This window comes from Sorghum bicolor, chromosome 3 (genome assembly GCF_000003195.3).
Source record: "Sorghum bicolor cultivar BTx623 chromosome 3, Sorghum_bicolor_NCBIv3, whole genome shotgun sequence".
NCBI lineage: Eukaryota > Viridiplantae > Streptophyta > Magnoliopsida > Poales > Poaceae > Sorghum > Sorghum bicolor.
Genome location: NC_012872.2, coordinates 28,887,582 through 28,911,412, shown reverse-complemented (window position 1 = coordinate 28,911,412; position 23,831 = coordinate 28,887,582). Strand labels below are relative to the sequence as shown.

General features: G+C 41.9%; 1 protein-coding gene across 1 annotated transcript in view; it reads left to right on the top strand.

Moving 5' to 3' along the window:
* Positions 1 to 5,259, top strand: part of LOC8074935 — a 40,570-nt gene extending 35,311 nt beyond the window's left edge. Inside the window, exons 5-7 of the mRNA XM_002457834.2 lie at positions 2,972 to 3,020; positions 4,264 to 4,830; positions 4,995 to 5,259. Of these exons, the coding sequence (XP_002457879.2) occupies positions 2,972 to 3,020; positions 4,264 to 4,814 (600 nt within the window). The 3' untranslated portion in view covers positions 4,815 to 4,830; positions 4,995 to 5,259. The remainder of the gene's footprint in view (positions 1 to 2,971; positions 3,021 to 4,263; positions 4,831 to 4,994) is intronic.

Here is a 23,831-nt window from a genome sequence, read left to right as displayed (position 1 = left end):
CAAATTAGATTCTTTGCCTTTCACTTACCTTGGGTTGCCTCTGGGTACAACTAAAACTCGGGTTGAGCACGTCCCATTATGAGTAAAGTTGAGAGGAAACTCATGGTGACATCCATGTTTCTAACTCATGTTGGAAGGCTCCAGCTAGTCAACTCGGTTCTGTCCTCCTTTCCCACTTACACTATGTGTACTTTGGATTTACCTGTTGCAGTCATTCAATATGTTGACAGAGCAAGACGTCACTGCCTCTGGAGAGGATCTGATTCTAATGCAAAGATGAAACCACTGGTGGCTTGGAGAAAATGTTCAAAGCCAAAAAGGATAGGTGGGCTGGGAATTATCAATCTCAGGAGCCAAAACTAGACCCTTCTTTTGAAACATCTGGACAAGTTCTACAATAAGAAGGACATCCTATGGGTGAAACTAATCTGGAATGCTCATTACCCACATGGTCAAGTACCCCATGCGTCAACTGATAGGGGCTCCTTTTGGTGGAAAGATCTCCTAAAACTATGCGATATGTTTAGAGGAATTGTTAAGTGCATTATTGGGGATGGTTCCACAGTGCTTTCATTTCATTAAGTGCATTATTCTCGAACCACGCAGGAGAACTGCGCGTCATTTCATTAAGGTAGAAAAAACAAGTACACGGGTCTAGGAGACCCAACCCGAGCACCTCAACACACACACACACACACACGCACACACACTAAGGAGACTGATGCCTCAACACACCATAGACTGTCCAGAAGACGACCAACAACGCCAGGATCTAAAATCCAGAGGGGAGCGACCTGGATAAAAGCTCTGTGAGCTGGGAGGCCCCGGCCATACACCAAAGACCACCCTCCATTCACACATCACATATAACCTCCTGAACATTTGGCCTTAAGTTCTGGAAGACACAGCCATTACGATGCTTCCAGACCTCCCAAGCTACCAAGATAATCAAAGAGTTCAAACCCTTCCTGATTTCCTTAGGAGCAGCTGCAATAGCTTTTCTCCACCATCCCGAGAAGCGACTCACACTAGGATCCGGTGCCAGAAACAGCAAGCCAAGCTTCTGGAGTCACAAGGTCCACACTTGGCGAGTGAAAACACATTCAACCAGTAAGTGATGAATGGTTCCCTCAGCCTGATCACATAAGGGGCAAGCTTCCGGATGGGGGAGACCTCGTTTAGCCAACCTATCTGATGTCCAGACCCTATTGTGAAAAACCAGCCAAATGAAAAATTTACAATGTGAGGGTGCCCAAGTTTTCCAAATCCTTCGCCAGGGTCCAAACTTGATGGTTCCCACAAAGTAGGCTCCATACGCAGATTTGCTGCTGTACGTCCCATCTTGAGAAAACTTCCAGGTGTAACGGTCCTGCACATCTGGCTGCAAGAGTAAGCCATCCACAAAATCCCAAATATGAACCTCAATTGTGTGAGCTCCTTTTATGTCACCAACCCAACTTCTGTTTTGGATTGCTTGAGCCACCGTCCTCCGCTTGGCTGTTCTTTTGGCCAATGTTTTGATCAAATTAGGGGATATTTCAGCCATGGTGTGACCATCCAGCCACCTGTCGGTCCAAAACAGGATATGTTCCCCATTTCCAACAATGGTATCGACCGCGACATCAAAAAGGGCCTGAGCCTTACGAGGTACTGAGATCGGAAGCCGTGCCCATGGCCTGTCCAATTGAGTCTTCTGTGCCCAAAGCCAACGAATTCTTAGAGCACAGCCCAACAGCTCTAAATTATGAATGCCCAACCCTCCATATTCAATTGGCCGTTGTACTTTCTCCCATGCTACCAAATAGTGACCCGCATTTGCCTGCTCCTGCCCCTTCCAAAGGAACCCTCTTCTTTTTTTATCAATCGCCTTAGAAAACCACTTTGGCAAATCCATAGCTGTAAAGATGTAAATTGGAGCTGCAGTCAGGACTGGTCTGATCTTTGGAATGATAAAATTCTGGAATCCGAATTTGCAAGGCTCTACTCCTTTGCCATAAACCAGAACATCTCTGTTGCCAAATTTCTGTCAAATAACACACTTGAGACACAATTTCATCTGCCCTTATCAGAGCAGGCCTTTCAAGAATTTCAAAGTCTCCAAGACCTTATTCAAGCTTTGCAGGTTGATCAAAATTCAAAGGATTCTTGGGAATACATTTGGGGAAGCAAGAACTACGGGTCTTCTCATGGCTTCTCCTGATGGATAGACTGAACACAAGAAACATCCTGAGAAGGAAAAAGCAAAAACTTCAGGGAAATAATTACAACTGTGTCATCTGCATCAGCAACATTGAGGAATCTGCATTCCATTTGTTCTTCAGCTGCCCATTTAGATAAACCTGTTGGCAACATCCTGGAATAAGTTGAAACCTAACAACGGAATTTTTCCAAACGATGCAGCAAGCTAAGATTCAACATCAGAACCCCTTTTTCATGGAGACTTTCATCATCGCTTCTTAGCAGATCTGGAAGCAAAGAAATAATTATATTTTCGATAGAGGTCGCCCATCCTTTGGATCTTGGAAAAGCTCATTCTATGAAGAAGCTACACTACAAGCTCATAGACTCAGCGATGATAAGCGTGCTGTCTTTCTTTCCTATATAGCTTCCCTAGATTAGCTCTTTAACCCACCTTGGGCTTCCTTCTTTGTGCAACTTCTTTTGTACAGTGTTGTCCTTTTATTTATTTATTTTTATTAATAAAGCAAACAGTGGGGGCCTCCCCTGGTGTATTTTCTCTCTCAAAAAAAAATCATTACTATTACCTTCAAAAGTGCTGCTGCAATCATCAACCTGACAACCTTGAAAATGGTTTGTGTTGTAGACAGTTTCCCAATCCGTTAACTGCATAACTCCCTTGGATATGAACAAGCAAATACATAATTCAATGGCTTCACATATTGAATATTGACAACTAATTGTGTAATTGCTATCTATTTCTTTCTTTACCTAGCTAATAATTCTGTTTTAGGACAATGGGAAGTGCTGGTACACCGCTCAGTTGATTATACAGAGATCAGGTACGAAGAATCTGCTTATTTATTTTATTATTACATTAATATGGCTCTGATGCAGTTCTTTAAGAAGCCTAATCAGTTTTGACATCTTTACCCAACATATTGCTGCAGTACCATTCCTGTAGTATTGGATGGATCTTTATATAGGGGTTACTATGTAGTGGATGTGTGCTAAGCATCAACACAGCAATTCCTCTCTTGAATGAAAGGGGTTGTATCAAATCTTCTTTTCATTGAGCTATCCAATACAAATACTACCTCCATCCCAAAATAAGTGATGTTTTAGGTTTGTCCTAATTCAAACCATTTCAAGTTTGACCAGTTTCTTAGGAAAGAACATCAATATTTATGGCACCAAATAGGTAGAATATGAAAATATATTTCATGATGAATTTAATAAAACTTATTTGGAATAAAAAACATTAGTAGTTTTTTGTATAAATTTGGTCAAACTTGAGATAGTTTGACTTAGGACAAACCTAAAACATCACTTATTTTGAGACAGAGGGAATAGAAAATAGCAAACAGATCCTTGTCTTGTCTAATTTGAGATACTGCCTCCGTTCCAAATTATGAGTCGCTTTGACTTTTTTGGTACATTTATTTCATTGGAACTAGATACATAGCAAAATGGATGTACCAAAAAAAAATTTAAAGTGACTTATAATTTGGAATAGAGGAGTATCAATTATCGTGAATTATTATAACTATGACATGAATAAGTAACAGCAATTGGAAATGTGCTGATTTTAACTGCAAACTGCTGATCTTAGAACATCATTTAGCCAACTGGATTGTAATTTACCACGAAACGTTTTGACATAGACACTTTAAAATCAATCCATGGAATGAAAGTGATGGTGCTTTTTATGTAGGACTTCAATATTCCAGCCAACCCTTCTGGAGCTTGCACCAGGAGGGGGTTAATTGGGGTTTCTCTTGTCTAGGTCAAGTTCATTCATAGGCAAGCTGTGTTTGTATTTAATTTATTTTCGTGAGCACGTGTTGATGTGCGTTGTAAGGGTTCTTGTGTACATTAGTAGTCTCTGTTGACACGCAGTCTTTGACTCACGTGGAGAAATAATCTAACTTTTGTAGAGAAACAACTGTCTGTACCCCCTAATTGTAAGCATTTTTCTTGTGTTCTGATTGCAAAGATGCAGTTTTCCTGTGTATTTGAGAAAAAAATTCTGAAAGAATAGCCTGTAGCAACGTATCATAATATTTGTTCACAATCTGAATGCAGGTTCAGGGAGTAGCACCTCAGATGAGGACTTTGAGCGTGGTCAAGAGGAAGTACAAAAATGCTTAAATGGATTCTCTGATGTGCCTGCAGAAGCCGTATACACTGATACAAAACTTTCGGCAAACATCAATGAAAAAACTTTCATGAACAGTCAAGGAGATGGTAAAATGGAATCGCCAAAATGTCTAAATGGAGCATCTGAACTGCCTCAGGAGGCTACCAATTCAAAAGGAGAACTTCCACCCAACCAAAATGGCAATTGCTGCATGAAAAGTGGAATGGACAATCATATTGCTAAGGGAGGTGATTCTCCTGAGGCCTTTTTGGATGATCAATCAGGTCCAATCTCTCTCAATAGACAGAAAACTTCATCTGAACCTGCTACAGAGGTGCCTCCTGATACTCTTGATGATGCTATAATGAAACTGGAGAAAGTAGCAAACAAAATCAGAAATCTTGAAAGTCTCATGCAATTTGTGGGATCTCCACCATCAAAGGTGGCAAAGTCCTCTTGGAAGTTTCTGGACGACACATTAGCAAAACACAAGTGAAGTCATGTTTATTCTGGTAAGTTCTTCCTTTGCATCTCGCATATGTTTGATTTGTGAACTAGTCCGTAAATTGTTGTCTTTTTTGAATCTAGAATTCTAGAATACCGTAAATTGTTGTCTTTTTTGAATCTAGAATACGTGACAGATCTGTTACTTATTACACCGTTCTTTTTTTTGCAGTGGCTAGGATGGTGTGGTAGAATAGACTGATCGACCCTTTTGTAGATTTTTCCTGTTGGTGAGCGAGCGATGCCTTGCAGTTTGTAAGTTATCCAACTTGATAAAGGTGCTTTTGGAAAGTACTGCTGCTGCCAAAAAAACAAAAAGTCAATCACACGAGTAGAACCAAAAGTTGCTTTTGCAACTACTTTCGCTAGTACAATTTTTGTAAAACCTGCTTTCACAACTACTTTTGGTAGTATAATTTCACGACACTTTTAATTCTGCTTTTGGCTTTCAACTTTCTGCCTTCTTTTTTGTTTTGCAAATAGGCCATAACCTGTTTTTCATTAAGTCGACAAGAAAGTTGCGATGTTATATGAGGTTGAGATTAACTATGATCTAACTCAACAGAAGGGATGATAACTGAGTAGAGGTTTATGATAACTAAGAGTAGCAACAAGGTTAGGATAAATAGGAGTGTAGAGAGGATAACTAAGGGTCCTTTACTTGGGTAAACTATGTCTTCTACTATTCAACTAGGGGCATTACTCAGAGAAGGTTGAGTATAGAAACCTCACATATATATAAATATATTCCCTTCCCTAGTAACCAAGCCCTACTAGTCCTACAAACGGGAGGTGGACTACAAAGGACTCAACAGGTCTGTTACACTTGCGATCTACCATAAATCCGAAATGCATGGTGCGTTCACGATTAACCCTACCCCAAGCACCACGCTTACACTATGATTAATACTCTACTCCTAGAATATAGGAATAAAACACTCAAAAAAGTTGCAAACGAGGTAAACAATATAAATAAAGTAAACTTAGATCAAAAGTTGATTACTAGAGAAATTTCGAAGACAAGCTCAAGAAGAACTTGGATCCAATGAAGTAGAATCCATAGAGGGAGCATTGACAGGTTGACACCTCCAAACTCTTCCCTCACTCTTTATCTTACTATTTCTATTCATAAGACTAGATCGTATGGAGGACTAATCTTCTCCTGATAGCTAGCTCTAGGAGGTAGATCCATTCATGGGACCCCTCTATTAATCCTAATGGAAGAATATGAATTAGGGTTTTAGGAAGGATCTAGGGAGGAGGGCATGGGTCTCCTTATATAGCCTGGTGGGATGAATATAAGCCCTTGGATCAAGTCGACTTTGAGGTACGGTGGAGATGCATCCTAGGAGGTGGAGGATGAAGCTTCCAGAAGCCAGAGGAGAATGGGCTCCATGGGGTATCGGCTGGCCCTCTACTGTGGCCTTTTTGGGCCCATCTTCGGCGGTTCGCCTTCTAGTGCCTTCTAGAGTCTTGCTGACGAGGACATCGCTCCTTTGGATGCACCCATTGATCCTTCAACCAATATGCATGTCCAATGATGTGAGCTCGAATGCGCCAATTTAATTTAGAGGTGAGCTTGTTTTTAAGCAATCCTTTTCATATTATTGAGAATAGATTACTACCTAATGATGTTACATTTCTTAACATTGGAGAGGCTCATGGGGAAGTCGAAGGAAGCAATGGAGGCAAAGATGACTAGCAAGGATGTCCAACCGAAGCTAGAGGCCTGGTCCAACTGAAATTCGATTCTGCCTTGGCCTCTAGGACCAGTCTACCATAAAACTGGTCACACTGACACATCTAGACGTTGTTTTTGACGATCTATATATGGTTGGAAAGCTAATTTGATAAGGAAGACAATGCAACTAGTCTCACATCATAAGGCCTTCGAATCAACATCAATTGTCGAAACAAATTAGTATCCATAATCTATCTCGGTGCTGCGTCACTATTTTTGGTCCATTGGGCCGTGTATCGTCTTTGAACCTGTTAGGTGGGCGCGTCCAGGGTAGGCGATGACCCTAAGACCTTTATAATCTTACGCTGCCACCGTTATTAGGTTTTGGGTTTTGTCTATTGACAGTCGCGATTCATCGGTTTGTGAGACCCCACTTTGAGACCATAATCATTCATCTAGAGTTGTCCCAATTATTGATCTACGTTCTTTTGAGTTCTTGCTTGTGTTTACTTCATTTTACAGGCAAGGATTAGCCTTCATGGTGAGGTCTACTAGTTGGAGACACGGTTGATAACCAGAGGAGTTGTGGTGCTAAGATTGTAGGGTTTGGGTCCTTCGATTCGAAGCCAGATCATGAAATGTTAATGAAAATTAATATAATTAATAAAAGTCTTTAGTATTAAAATAAAACTCAAATAGTGATAACCTTGATGGTTGTTTGGTGTAACCTCTTGGTCAAAAACAAAGTCAAGGTAGTTAACCTTTAAGTTGGTTTTTGTAACATCCCAGTGTTATGGTTGCATCCTTTCACATTTCATGACATGAGCATCATCATCTTCATAAGCATATCATTATCATCATTTACCTTGGGTCATGTCATTTTATGCATAAGTATGATTTAACTTGTTTAATTATGCCTTCTATGCTTATGATTGTTGGTACCATGCTCTTGTTTGTGTTCTATGCCTTGGTAAATAGTTCATCTATGCTTAACTCAACATTTGGAACAATGTTCATGTGGTCACATCTCCAAATTAAGTACCTAAGTCATACTTTCACTCATAGGCCCTAAAAACCTCTTTTGCTTACGCTTTTAAAAAGTGTTTCATAAAATGTTTGCATGTCAAAACTTTCTAAAGCAAAGTTGTAGCAAATTCTATGAGGAACAAAAGTTGTTTCATGGCCATCTCATGAAAATGATCACAACATACTCAAAAGGTGCTTGCAAGGCAGATTTAGGGACTGTTTTGACACTTAGCAAAATTTTGCTAAGTCCTGGCGCCACCAGTTTGCCTGATCGATTTTGGGAGCTTCATATCTCCTCATCCAGGCCAAATTGGTCTTTGCTCCAGTTGATAAACTTGTAGAACTCAATTAGTACTTCAACTATGTCAACTACATCATCTCCTGATTCGCTTTGGTTTGGAAGTTAATCGGCGCCAAAGTATCTCTCTCAGACAAGCGTTGCAAGCTCTGAATGGACGTCGTCCTCGCCGTCGTGGCCGACCAGCGCAGCACCTGGCTGCCATTTGGCGACCGTACGCCGGCGTTGGCTCCACTCGTCAGGTCATCGACGCCGTCATGGACGCCACGACACCCCGCACTCGCCCAGCGCCCGTCCACTCTCTCCCTCCTGCTCTTTCGCGTCTCCGACGGCGAAAACGCCATCGCCATTGCTGCCGAGAGCTTCGCGAGCTCCTCACGCCGTCGTCTTCGCGTCTCACCTCTCCTCCGAGCGTCTCCAAGTCCGCCTCGAGCTCCTCCATCTTCTCCACCTCTTGGCTGGCCGAGACCTCCTCGAGGTGAGCCGCATTTCGCGAGATTGTCGTCGTCGGGTTCACGGCCTTCGTGACCCTGATTCCGGCGAACCTCGCCGCTGCTCCATCCATGCCTCCTTTCTTCTCTTTGAGTCACGCTAGCGCTTGTCTAGGTCACAGTCGTGGTCTGTGTCACGCCATTCCGGCCTTGGTGACACTGTCTCGCAGGAACACGGCCACCGCACCGCCGCGCTCACCGCCGACGACCATCCCGCACGTGAGCAGACTCACCGGAGCCGTTAGGGTTAGGCCTTTCTACCTGGAAAGCTCCACGCTGTCTCACTGATGCTTAAGCCTCCCTTCCTCGACGCTCTTCCGGTCGGAGATGGCCGGCGTAAGCCGAGGTAGCTCCGCCATGCCGCCATGGCCGACGGCGACCCTTCCCATCGCTCCAACCCAAGGGCCACCTACCTCAATCGACGCAGAATGACTCCAGGAGCACGCTGGTGCTCTTGGATCCACTGGAGAAGCTCACCGTCGGTGAGCATCCGCCGGCGAGTGTGTTCTCTGTTTCCTATGTCGCTGACACGCGGGTCCCACTGTCAGTGGCACAACGGCTCCCTTCTCTCTTTTATTTAAATTTCAGATTTCTTGCAATCTTGCAAAAATCATATCTTCTTTTTTTGAGCTCCAAAAGTTGTGAAACAAATTTTGTGATGATCCATGGGATGGCTAGTTTTTAATAAAAATATAATATGCATCATGTTTTCTGTGAAAAATAATTGTTATGAATTAATCTTGTTAATTATGTGTAAATTCATATCTTTTGATATACTGCTCCAATTGCCGTGTAATTTTTATGCTATACTCTAGACAGTATTAGAATGCTCTGATAAATATTTCATGATTTTTGGAGTGCTGTTTTAATACTATGGCCTAATTTCATGTTTAAATCATAGTAAATGTTATATGCTTATGTTGGTATTCTCCTTTGGTGTCAAGCTTGTTCATAGTAGTAGTAACATGTAAATAATCTGAAATCTGTTGTTTGACACTATCTAAGCCATGCTTCTTAATTTATGAAATAAGCAACTTGTTACATGTTAATTAATTATCTTAAGTTTGGCATGTGTAATTGCTCTGAAAATTTTTATGATAATGTCCAGGTGCCATGCTTGCGCTTCTGTAATTTTTGTAGATTTTCTGAGCACTCTTGCTAGTATCTTGTAATTATGCCCTTTTATGGAATTAAATTAGTAAATGCCTTATTGTTAAGTGTTTAGTAGTCAATATGTGGTTTTATGGTAATTTTAGGTTATGCTTGTGCTTATAAGCCACTTGGTTGGTACTAAATATGTTTTTACTATGTCATCAAATAATTAATTAAAGGTTTTATAGCTATTCTGGACAGCAAGGGTGTAATCTGATGTTTGTCTAAAGATAATCTTGTTTTCTGAAGGACTTGTCTAAATCAAAGATGTTGTAAACTTTATAAGCTAGCTGCAGTTTAAATTCGGAATCATTTGGTCCAGTAGTTTAAATGTTATGGCTCTTCCAAGTTGAGTTCTAGAACTAGGTGCTCTCTGTCTTTCTGGAAGAGGTCTAAAGATGAAATGTAGACAATTTCATAAGCTTTCCAGAATGTCCTCATTCATGTTTGTTGGATCTGTATAGCTTTAGTTAGGAGTTGTTATCCAGTGAAGTTTCTAGTCATGTTACCAAGCATTCATCATCATCTAGTGTGCACACATTCCTCACTTATCGTGCATGCAATAGGTGCATCGGAAGCGGCAGCCACGTTCGAGCTCGAGAGGGTGATCAACGAAGGCCCAGAGATCACTCAAGAGGCGGAGGCCCAGCCAGCCGGACAAGAGGAGCCCGAAGAGGAGGTCGAGTGCCCTAGTCACGAGCCTGCTTCGTTCATGAAAGGCAAGCCTCGGAGCATCTTAAGTTTTCCACTTTAATTTCAAAGCATACTTGAATATGTTATATCTATTGATGCATTACGTATAGGAGTTGTGATGAAACCCTTGCTGCATTATACCCTTCCTTGTCCAGATATCTTATCAGTACCTAGTAGTAGAGTTAGGATCGAGTAGCAGCTTAGCCATGCTTTAATCGGTAGAAGTCGGGTGATATCTTGTCACCTGCGCGAAATAGGGCTGTTGTTGGATCATGATTGACTATATGTGCTATCGTGAGAAAGAACCTAGTTTAAATTGACTTAAGCCGGGCGGAGTTTTGCAAGGTGGTAGTAACTCCGTCTATGGCAGCTAAGGACCGACCGTTGTACATCCTCTTGTCATGTTGAACGCATGCCTGACACTTAGTTAGCCGGATAACTCGTTCCGACCGCGAAGCCTAGTAGTATGACTCAGGCCGGAAGACCGGCAAGTATAAAGTGCGCACTACCGGAGGAAGTGAGCAAGTTCCTTAAGCATAATAGTAGTCCATGGAAGTTGGGTTTGACGCTTGTGGTACTGCTGGGGAACTTGACAGCTCCGCTACTCAAGGCAAGCCTCAGATGCATCTAAACTTTCCTTGTGTTTTACAAACATTATATCACTTATGTTTGTACTTTGTTGCATTAAGTAAATATAGGAGTCGAGTGATAACCCAACTGTTGCACAACTATCCTTGATTATTCTATATCATCCTTGTTACCGTTTTATATTGAAAATGCATAGTATGCTTAGCTCTACTTAATAGGTTAGGTTTCAAATGGAAAAGTTTGAAGGGTTGTTGTGGAATAACTTTGATGGTCAATGATGTTTCAATTTGAGATCAGTTGGTGGACTTACTTTAGGAAAGAAGTCCCAAAGTAGTGTCTCTGACTGTGTTGATTAAGGACCGACTGTTGTAGGGCTATTTCTATGGTCAAGACTTATAACTATCCACATACCCCGATAAGCCTAAGATCTCGACTATTTCATTATGTGAACGGCTGACCGCGCACTGAGAGTGGAGAGATGGCCAGTAGCGTGTACCCATGTGGCATTGGGCTCGAATGTGGAGTACTATACTCCCAGGTGGCGCTAGACCGGTTCATGTTCTAAAGGATCCGAGTGAAGGTTGATATATGCATGTTAAAGTCCTACATATGTCATGTTGTTAGGGATCCCTAGCTAGGTATAATCAATCTAAATCATCGTTGCTTCTCTCATGAGGACTTGGTCACCTGAACTACATCGTAATTAATGATGTAACAATGGTATATGGAAAATGAGATGAATGTTACAAAATGATTGATCTAGTATAGGCTCACCTAGATGATAGTCAAAACTAATAATGAACTAAAAGATTGAAAGTATGGATTCACTAATAGTGAGCTTTTATGCAAAAGAACTTTTGACTCTTGCTAAAGCCTTACCTTGAATTCCTTGAGCCTACATTCCTAATCTATCACTTTCTCTGTTGGTTAAGTCTTTGAAAGGTCCTAATATGGCTAGAGGCGGGTGAATAGCCTATTAAAAAATCTACAAAGTCACTAGAGCAAGAGTTTAGTAAATAACAAAGCATAGCTTTTTTCTCTACCTCTAATTGAGGGGTTGCAAGCCACCTATCCAACAATTCTAGTTGTTATGATCTCTAAGTTCAATCAATGGCTATGTCACTGCTTACACTAGAGAGCTACTAAAGTTTCTATACAAGAAATTAAGCTACTCTAGTTTGCAGGAATGTAAATGAGTAAGAGTGAACTTTTATACCAACACGTAGAGGCAAATGAACCAATCAATACAATGAAGACCAATCAGCGAAAGAAATCCAATCAATCTCAAGATATGGACACAAAGATTTTTCTTCCGAGGTTCACGTGCTTGTCGACACGCTAGTCCTCATTGTGTCGACCAACACTTGGTGGTTCAGCGACTAAGAGGTGTTGCACAAACTTCATCCTCACTAGGACACCGCAAGAACCTACCCACAAGTGAGGTAGCTCAATGACACGGGAAATCCACTAGAGTTGCCTTTGACTCTTCGCCGGGAAGGCACAACACACCTCACAATCGTCGGGAGATGGCCACGAACAGTCACCAACTTGTACCAATACTCCTCCGCTGCTCCAAGTTGTCTAGGTGGCGGCAACCACCAAGAGTAACAAGAAATGCATAGCTCAAATGATCCGCAAGTGCCACTAGATGCAATCACTCATGTAAGTGCACTTAGAATCACTCCCAATCTCATAATGATGTTAAATCAATAATGGAGATGAGTGGAACATGTTTGCTTAGGCTCACAAGGATATCAAGTATGTCAAAGTGCCAAGAGAGACACCCTTGAGCCAGCCAACAACTAATTATAAGCATGCCCAAAGAATAGAGCCGTTAGGCTCCAGAAAAGCCCCTATCCGGGGCGTCGGATGCGTCGACGCTAAGCGTTGGACGTAGCCCTATCGTCCGACGGTCCCCTGATATCCACTCTAGATGTTGCCATGTGTCCTTAGTTAAACATGACACATTGTTCTCCACCGGTCACTTGAACGTTGAAGCGCTGAGTTAACATGCGTTGAACAGTCAGGTGCTACTCAGAGAGTTCTAGAATCTCTCTGACATATGTCGGACGTGTTCGACGGTGCGGCATCAGACGCATGCCAGCGTCCGACGCACACAACGTTGGAACTCCACTACTACAGTGCGAGTACCGGATGCTTCAACAGTGTCAGACACTCCGATGCATGCTCCTTGCGCGCACTCAGCCAGCATGCATCGGATGCTACTAGAGTCAGCGTCCAGTGAGTGCTTTTCTAGTGAAAAACACTCCTACGACTTCGCCAAAGTTTCCACCATCGTAATAGAAAATATGCACTTTGTTTTCTCAAAAAGCGTTGAATTCCTCTCTACCTTTCAAACTCCACCTCCTCAAAGTGTGCCAACACCACTATGTGTGTTCCATCGTGTGCATGTGTGTTAACATTTTCAAAATCATTTTCTTCAAAAGAGTTAAGTTAGCTCACTAGGTTCTATAAGCGTGCACATGATTAATAACACCTAGTGGCACTCGATAACCACTTAGCCAAAGAATTCCCCTATTTATAATATGATTATCTATCATAAATGTGATCACGCCCTTTATGATGTCTTGATCACCAAAACCCTAAGGAATACATTTGCCTTGATCTCCATAGGGTTTTATTTTTCTCTTTCTTCTTTTCCAAGTTGAGCACTTGATCACCTTGTGGGTTGAGCACTTGAGCACTTGATACTTAAGGTTTGTTAAACCCCTATTTGCCTTGTGGCTTGGAACCTGTTGCATGACAGTCGTTGTGGTCGACGACGATGAGTAGTTTGGTTAACCCTTGGGCAAGGTACTATGTTTGGGTGCTCAATATGTTTATAGTAGTGCTACTCCACTTTATATGGTTTATAATAACTCTTTACATATGGTTTGTAAGGTTTTGAGAGAAATGGTTTGTAAACTTAAAGTTATGTAATGCTTCCACACTTTTACTCTAATGTAAGATATGTTGAATAAACTATTGTAATACTGCAATGTCTCTATTGATTGTCCTTAATGCCAATATTATACCTTCAATTAATGCGCAACATAATGGCAAAAGAGTTATTAGTGCATAGTTGTAGGGTTTATTCGGACAAGTTCCATGAGTTGTGTTGCTCTCACCTCTTTTGTAGGATTATTGATACTTCACCACATAAAAGTATCTCAAATGATGAAATAGAGCACACCATTGTGAAGAGCTCATTAAGACGATCAAAACAGACATCATTTGCTATATTTGGAGTCTCGATGAGAGTGTCCCTAATGGATACGCACAAGAATCCTCTAGATTACTCCGGAACCATCACCAAGCAAGAGTTTTAAGGACTAACATGATAATTTCCACAACTTTGGTGAATTGCAAATTTTCAAGGATAAAAACAAAATAAGCCAGGGAAGAGTAGAAGCCAAGGAACCAAACCAAATGAAGTCATAATTTTGCAAGAATTGATGGGAAGATTTTAGAGGACACGAATGGACATGAGAACAAAACGGGAGCTCAATGGCTATCAGGTGGGGCAAGCCGGCCCCACATGATAGTCTAGCCAGCTTGGCATGATGACCTCTAACTGATCTCTACGATGCATCTCGACCATTGTTTCAAGTCAGTTTGATCTGAAGGCTGCAGTTCATCCCACCGGGGTATATAAGCAGAGGCAGACCCCCCTAAGGCATCAATCATCTCATCCTCAGTTGATCTCTCGTTCAGAAGGCTAGAGAGAAAAGCTAGGGTTTCTAATTATAAGATTAGAGCTCTACTTTAAGTTTAGGGTTAGATCTAGCTAGATACAAGTAGAGTTGAGTGCGGCTTAAGATTCTAGATCTACGTCAGGAGATTTGGTAATTCTATCACTATATCTTATAATTATGACTTTGTGCTATTTCAGTATTATTTTATGTACCTATTTACTTCGTTCTTAGTTTATTCTAGTCCTATCTTTGATATAGTCTTGATTGATAAGAAGTTTATGCAAAAGTTCGTAGAGCACTTAGTTAAACTTCGGATTGAATTAGGTGATAGAAGTAATGTAGACATGGTATCTATATTATATTTACCTACGAATGCACCCTATTTTCCTGGCCATGTGGTAAATTGCGATGGTGACTTTTATAGTTTTGTTGAGTCCTATGTAGTCCACTCCTCGAATCTAGGACAAGTAGAACTCGGTTACTTGGGGGGAAGAATTGCTCTATTCTTGAATTTTCTAAAGTAATGTTCGTTATGTTTGGATGGAAGATTGATTATGCTATAGATGATAAGGAGTAGATTTGAAAACCCTAAGACATGCTAGATAGGACATAACCCTAGGAATTAAATCTCTAACTATGTCGCTTTATTCTGTATCCTACTTGATCCTACAAGTTCTCTCTAATTATGGATTCCTTATCATTATCTCATTATCATTTGCCTTATCCCTATTTAAGATAGAAGTGGTTAATTGATTCATATCTAGAGTATGTATTTGTAATTCTTATAGCCATATCAATTTTCTCTTTAACCCTGTTCAGAAGCTCCTAGTGGTAGAATTATAAATAACGATACCTAAAACTTTCCTAGGTGAAATGCTACAACGATACCTGTAACTTTTATTTCATATTTTATAAGTGCCATGACCATAAGTACAACCACATTTCTTATGTCATGTTAGGGATGACAACCCAGCATGTGCAGCGTAAGAGATGCCAACAGAATGATCCTAATGTGAATGTGGTCACCTGCAATGGTGAGAAGAAGCAGTTTGCAGTTATTTGACCATCCTGTGTAGTCATGGTTGGCTCTATCGATAAGCCAATGATCACAGTGATTCGGCTACCTTGGGACACCCAACGGTCTTCTTAAATCATTTGGTGCACATGCATAGTCGTTAGAGGTCTTTGAGACAATGACAGGTGCATGTGAGCTTTATTATCTGGGAGGTTATGCTATGTTATCCCAATGATATTTGAGACAATACTATTGCTAATGCTTTGTCTCGACGTTATGCTATGTTGTCCCAACTTGACTATCACATCTTTGGGCTTGAAATAATTAAGGAACAATACGTGAATGATGTCGAATTTAAAAATGTGATTGAACATTGTAAAGGACATACATGGAACAAATATGTGCTGCATGAGGGTTTTTTGTTTAGAGCTAACCGCCTGTGCATTCTAGTTGGTTTCGTTCATCTTTTTTTTGCAGGAAGCAATTGATGGGATATTTTGATACCAAGAAGATAGAGGAGGTGTTGTCCACATATTTCTTTTGGCCTAAGATGAGACGAGATGTGGAGCGGTTTGTGGCTTGATGCACCACATGTCAAAAAAGCTAAGTGGCCGTTAAACCCACATGGTTTGTACATTCCTCTTCGCCTCCTTTTATTTTTTGGGCTAATATTTCTATGGACTTTGTTTTGGGTGTCAAGGACTAAGAGGGGGAGGGATAGTTTTTTGTGGTAGTTGATCATTTTTCTAAGATGGCACATTTTATTCCTTATCGTAAAAGCGATGACGTTGTTCATATCACTGACCTGTTCTTTCAAGAAATTGTTCACTTGCATGTACCTTCTACTATTGTTTCAGATCGTGATGCAAAATTCTTAAGTCACTTATGGCGCACTTTGTGGAATAAACTAGGGACAAAGTTGTTATTTTCTGCAACTTGTCATTCCAATATTAATGGGCTAACTGAGGTAGTAAATCGAATGTTGTCTACAATGTTGAGAGCCATTTTGAAGCACAATTTAAAAATGTGGAAAGAGTTTTACCGCACCTGGAATTTGCATATAAAAGGGCGGACACTCTACCACCATGTCCTACTCAGGTAGTGTATGGTTTTAATCCCCTTGCTCATATTGATCTGTTGCCTACTTCTAAGAGAACACATATTGATGCTAGCGAGCATGCTGAGTTTATTCATAAATTACATGAAACAACGAAACAAATATTGAAAAGATGAATAAGTATAGAATTGTTGGTAGTGAAGGTAGAAAAGAAGTTAAACTTAAAATTAGTGATTTGGTTTGGTTACATTTGTGAAAAGATAGATTTCTAGAGTTGAGTAAGTCTAAATTAATGTGAAGAGGTACTGGTCCTTATAAGATAATTGAAAAAATAAATGATACTACATATAAACTTGAGTTGCCACCAAAGTTTGGGATTAGTGCATTCACATCCAAGGGATGATGTGAGTAACGCTTAAGTGGAAGCTATTTCTGTTCTCTTTGATGGGAAAGGCTAGGAGATGGTATACTCGCTACATAGGTAGTGTAGGAGGAGAATGGGAGAAGCTGCAAGCGAAGTTCTGTTTAACTTACTGTTGATATTTAGTAACACCATCAGGAAATGATCCGCAAGCGCACGGATATCGGTGAGCACTTCACCCGGGAGGTTATCAAGAGTATCGTATTTATATTTTTACCACTAGGAGAAAGTGTGCATCTGACTAACCAAATCAATTGCTACTACCCTTTAGGCTACAAAGAATGTGACTCGATATGAGTGATGTATAGAGAAGACTACAACCGTAATCTCGTTCTAACCTTGGTAAGGATGATCTACTGTTCTGTTGGGGAAGCTTATGGAATCTAGACACTATAGAGGATGTTTGACCCGCACATATAAACCCTATCGATCCTACTAATGGAATATGGGCTGCAAAGGTAACTCGGAAATGTCACGTTCCTCGCTAATACCACGGTCCAGCTAGTCAGGGGATATCTATGAGTATCCTAGCCCAAACACCACGTTTACGCTAGAGATGATTACTCTAAACTCTACGCGAAGAGATCAAAGTAAACTCATAAACCAAAGAACAATAAAACAAAGAACTTACTAGAATTTAGAAGTCGAAATACTGAAGAATCCTAGGAGCAAGCCTCGGGTTAGGAGACTTGATCCCGCAGGTACAACCTAGGAGTAGACACCGACAGGCCAGGCTTCCTCCGATCTGCACCTCCACCCTATCTCTCTCAATCTAGTAGAACTAGTCTGCTCTCACATTGGATGCTAAGCCCTAAGTCTATGTAGAGGAAAGGTTATCCTTCGAGGCCACCTCTCAACTCTATAATGAACTTGCTCTCCTCCAGGGGCCAGGGGGTCTACTTATATAGTCCTCTCAGGTGAACGTGGGCCGTCGGATCAAACCGACATTGATTGAACGGTTATCCTTGATCCTTTAGGTCGGTGGAGCATAATCCGTGAGATTGAACGTGATTGGCCACAACACCTGGGCGGGCGCCCAAGGGGGGAGGGCGGGCGCCCTGCCCCCGGGCCCGTTCGGCCTCCTGTTCGTTCCCGTGGCTTGTGGACTCTTCCAGATGATAGAAAATTGCGAGGCACATTAATATCTCTATGTAAACCCGACATGTGGGCCTTTCCTCCATATTTCATGATAACCCCCTGCAGAAATAGACAAACACCAAAACTCGTAGAATTCTGTCAGATAAAACCCTAAGTCTGGGTGTTGGTTGCATTTGGATCCTTTTCTTTATTTATTTGATGATTAAATTTGGTACTTAAGGACCGTCAACAACTCCCCCAAGCTTACCTCTTGCTCGTCCCTGAGCAAGGATGGACTCAAGAGTTTCTGCAGTGGTTTCATGCCTTAAAAGTACACATGCATTCAAGCAAGATCTCATCTTTGAGTTAGAGTAAACTGTTAAGATTTAAAACTTACTCATTTTACCTTTCACCATGGGGCTTGCAACCGTCAGTTCTGTCTCGAGCAGTTAAAAAATAGAATGGTCAAGTCAAGCACCATGTCTCTTGTTCTTTGATCAGCTAAAGCTCTGGAGTTTTTGCAGATTTTCAAATAAAACTCAGAGATTCCTTGTATGACTCTCTCAAATCTCTCTTTTGTGGTATTTCTAGATCCTTTCCAAGAAAGTAATGGTATATGCCTTCTCTCAAAGTATGTGGTATTTTTGGTATGAGGCATAGTGACATTGCCTTCTCTCTCACCCTACTCTAATAAGGTTTTGATATCAGGAGCTCATAGGTGGGAGAGAGCTAATACGTACTTACAAGACATTTATTGCATAGTCAAACAATGGATCTAGAGAAACAAGTCAATAAGTCAAATCAAGATGTGCATGTGTGGCGAGTGAATGGTGTATGGTGATGATGGTGATAACAATGGTGAAAGTCTAATTCTACTTTTGCTCTTTTGAGGGGATACATACCTTTCTTGCACTTTGAAGCTTTTTGAGGAGAATGAGATGCTCTTTATATTTTTTTTAGGTGGGTATCCTGTACCTCTAATTCTACTGTCAGACACTTGTCCAGTTTTACCTCTCGTCTCACTTTTTCTTTTCTTCGAGGTACCGGGCACTTGCTGAAAGGTCCTTGTTTGTTTTTGGTAATTGAGTGACAACTTAGGTGGACTAATAGTGTTTATGTGAGATGCACAGTTGATTAGTCCACAGGTGATTATGTGATGATGGAGGAGCTCATTGCATAAGAGACATGACATGGAGTCATGTGACCAAGGTGGAGAAGATCAAGATGAGGCTTGGCTCGATGGACCGGTTGCAAGAGTGAAGGGCAAGTCGGAGGCTTTGAAGCGAGGGACCACGTGTGACAGTGAAGCTTGAGCAAGACTTAGCACCGATGGACCGAGGCAATGGTGAAGGGCAAGTGAGGTCAAGATCGATGAACCAATACGGTCACGTGATGATATGAAGTGGATCATATCATTTGGTGATTGGTTGGTGCATGTGTTGCATCAACATTGAAAGAGATAGAATGGAAAGCGTAAGGCAAAGGTATAACCTAGGGCTTTTCCATTTCACCGGTCATAGGTGTGTAGAGAAGTTTATGACCGGATTTAGGATAGATGGCCGTACTATCAAGAGGGGCAAACTTGTTTGCATATCGGTCATCTAGTGCCACTTGAGCGATCTAACTTTGCATGCGTGTTAGGATCGAGTGGCGTGGTAAGTTGAGAGGCTAACTCCTTTGGAAAATTGTTTGTGAAAATGCTAACACACTTGCACTTGGTGGTGTACAGTTGTTGGTGTTGGCACACTTTACAAAGGAGGTAGAGTTCCTAGGGTTGAGAGGCGTGTGGGATTCGGCGCTTTTGAGAAAATTAAGTACATATTTTCTATTACGCCGGTGGGAAGTTTGGAGAAGTCGCTCACCGGACGCTCTGCGCGGAGGCACCGGACGCTGGCCTATAGCGTCCGGTGTGCTGTCGGGTGTAGCAGAGTGCACCAGACGCACCGGAGAGAGTCCGGTGCCTAGCGTCCGGTGTGCTGGTGGTTTGGCGACCTTCTCTGCGCATGAGTCCGGTGAGCACCGGACGCTGAGGGTGCGTCCGGTGGCTCGCGTCCGGTGACCCTGCGAGTTTGCGGAGCTCTCTGCGTACGGCTCCGGTGGTGCTGTGCAGGCGCACGTGCGCAGTAGCCGTTGGCGGCAACGGTTGAGTTCAAACGGCTAGTGATACGTGGCTGACGCCTGAGCACCGGACGCTGGGGGTTGAGCGTCCGGTGGCTCCGTGTGAGCGTCCGGTGCCCACGTGTTTTGCCCAGTGAAGGAGCAATGGCTAGTATAGCCTTTGGGGCTATAAATAAAAGTGGTGACCGGCCTTGGCTGGTGTTGAGCACCCTTGGGACTTAGTGTCCATGCTTGGGGAGTGCTAGGAAAGCCTCTAACTCACTTGTGTTTGCAAGAGTGTGAATCAATAGCGAGTGAGTGATTCTTGTGCGTTGCATTGAGAGATTGCATCGAGTGGCAGTAGGTGTTCGTGTTGCAAGCCGGTGGTGCTTGTTACTCTTGGAGGTTGCCACCTGCTTGGTGGCTTGTGACTCCGTCGAAGCACGCAAGGAGATTTGTAACACCCAAAAATTTGCTTTTGAATTAATAGGATTTAATGAGAATTATTTAAGAAATTTTTGTGGGCATTTAATCTAGTAAATAAAATATTTTTGGTCAAAATTAAAATTTATCCAAAGTTTAGGAACATGTTTATGCATTCACGCTGAAGGATATGTTATTTTGTATTGTTTGCCTCTGGCTTGAATTTATTTGCATTCAAGATTTTTATTTGGAAAAGGTTTTTTTTGGAAAAGAAAACAGAAAAGAAAAAAAAAGAAAAGAAAACCCCCGCCGAACCCTCCTTTCCCCGGCCCCGCACGCGCTCAGCCCAGGCCGCAGCGCGCCCTCTCCTCCCTGCTTGGTGCCACTAACAGCCGGGCCCCGCCCCTCTCTCTCTGACGCTCGGGCCCCGCATGTCAGCAGGCACCGTTTCTTCCTCCCTTGCCGTAGTCGAGTCAGTCTCTGGCAGCCGAAGGAAATTCCCCCCGATCCCGCTTTGGGCGGGACATGCCTTCCCCCTACCCCTATAAAGCTTCTTCCTCACCCCGCGCCTCCCTCTTTGCATCTAATTAGTGAGACCGAGCCCTAGCCATCCCAAACCTTGAGCTTCTGGATCTCACCGTGGCCGCGCCCTATCTCCACCGCGACCCGATCTCTCAGCTTGTTCGCGGCCCGAGAGAGACCCCTGGGTGAGCTCGCCTCTCTCTCCTCTTTATCCCCATGCGCTTGGCTTGAGTTTTGGTGCACGGGAGCGAGAGAACCGAGGACGCCGACGAGCCTCACGGCGGCACCCATGGCGCACCACCGCGCCGGAGTGGTGAGCCGGCCGGTAGGCCGCGTGCGCCCCCCTGCTGGATCAGGACCGTTCGATCGAAGACTAACGGATAGGATTAGAAGATACCTTTTCGCAGTGAATCTTCATAAAGAGTCCTTGAAGTATTTTACTAATTACTCCACGGTCCCTGGCGCCCTGAGCAGAAACCTGTATTCCAATTCCGAAAACGTAAACCTGGCCGGTTTGAGCAAAATGCGCTTTCCAATAATTACAGAATTGCCACTGAAATTAAATTGCTTATAAAATATTCGTTTTAAGTCCGTTTTTGTCCATTCAAATTTCGTTAGATTCATATTTACAAGCTCTACATGTTAGAAGTATTAGTTTACTGTTTTGAAACTTTTTAATTCTGCAGTAGCCTTTAATTAATTATTTCTCTATAGGAAATCTTAGAAAATTCATATCTTCTACGTTTTAATTCCGATTTTTGTGAACTCTACGTTTGTGTGATCGTAGCGCTGCGTGGGATGTTTTGATAAATTTTTATATTTGTTTTACCACTGTTTGGTGTATTGTTCTAATTATAGCTTGTTTGGTTCGTGTATGATTGTTTACATTGGATTGCGTGTTGTTGATTGATGATCAGGTATAGACGGTGAGCGATACGTTGGTGATCAAGGTCAATCTTTTGAAGACCAGAAGCAGGCTCAGGAGAGCTTTGATCAAGGCAAGTATAACTTGGGATCATCCTTGTTACCTATTCACTTATAACTACACATATATATCATATGCATGCTATCACCTTGTCGACCTTAGCGAAATCATAGATGATTGTTACCTGGATTCCTTGCTATCTACTTGATATGCATTTGGTGTAGATGTGCTAGTGCTTGATATAATCCATGATCTTGTAAGATGATTAATAGCTATGCAATGAACGTTAAATGATGGCAAATAACTATATGAGATCTTGTCTGTAAGTGATCACCGGGACAACAGTGCAACCATGAGGGCTATAATGGCTCTGGCTTTAGCTCAGTATGAAGACCTTTTCTAGCTTGTTAGAGGTTACCCGAAAGGGCGGAGGGGCTGAACCGTTTTGGGTATAGTGCGAGTCCCTGTCCCTATGTGTATAGGCTGCGCGTCATTATGCCATTCGGAAGGGAGGTATCTATATCTGTGTGCAAAGGAAACCTTACGGCCCTAACATGTTAGACGAACTTTTAAAAGGCTTTATAGTGATCCCTGCCAACCTCCCTAGGAAGGAGGTTAAGAGATTAGCTACCTCGGGCGAAAGGGTAATTCATGACTCATGGGTAAATATGTACAACCTCTGCAGAGTGTTAAAACTGGTATACTAGCCGTGCTCACGGTTATGAGCGGCCTTGGGGGTTCTTGCTGCGACGACGATGAGCTTGTTAAGTTGTTATGTTCATTCGATTATCGTTTATGCTATGAATTAATTATGCTTACACTTGATCATGTGATTAATGGATTATTTCTATTACCTTGACATTTGCTATTAATTAATGAGCATGCTATCCACCATTAAAAGCTAAATGCAGTCAAACCAGTGTCAGCTATTTGAGCCTCATGAACCCCTGGTCATACTTGTTGAGTACGATATGTGCTCACTCTTGCAATTTCCCAACACCCTAGGTTATGCTAATGATGATGATTGGAATGAGGATTATCGCCATGAGTACTAGGTTTGAAGTCAACCAGTCAACAGTGTCCCTGTGTGGAGCTTCCATCGAGAGCGTTGTTTACTTTATGATATCATATTTGTATGAGACTATGTGATTTATTACTGTTCCGCTATGTAATAAACACTGCAATGGTACATTTGACATTTGTCTACTTATGTGTGCGACTGTTTCTGGGGCACATATGAGTCTTTTATGCATCCTATTTTGTTCTCAAAATATGGGTGTGACAAATTGGTATCAAAGCTTTGTTGACTGTCGGACGCAAGCCTAGTTAGAAATTGGCCGTCTTAAGGGTTTGAAATTGTTATAAAATTCTTGTTCTATAAACCTTGATATTTTCTCTTATACTATATCCTTTCCATTGCTATTCATCTTCACCTTGTTGCTTATTTTAAAGACTTGTTCTCATCCCTACTCCTTGCTTCAAATGCTTTTAGAACCTCTTCTTACCACTTTCTGGCGTCTTTGAAATAGTAGTTATAGGATCTTTTCCCATAATAGGAAGAGAACGATAGTACCGCAAGTTGAGTTAATGCTTGAAGTGTGAACCTTTGATGCTTGGTTTGGTTTGTTATTATGCTTATGCTTGATATGGATCTTTGTAATGAGTGTAATGATCTTGTGGATTTTCTCTATAATTTCATTTAGTCTATAGGCCTAAGGCATAAGGATTAATGAACTAAATAATTGGGTTTGGTTAAAATTCTGTTTCTGTCCTTTGCTGTTTTCGGGAGCAGTCTACAATGAATCTGGTACCTCTCAAAATCTGTTCGTGCAATGCTCGTCAAATTTT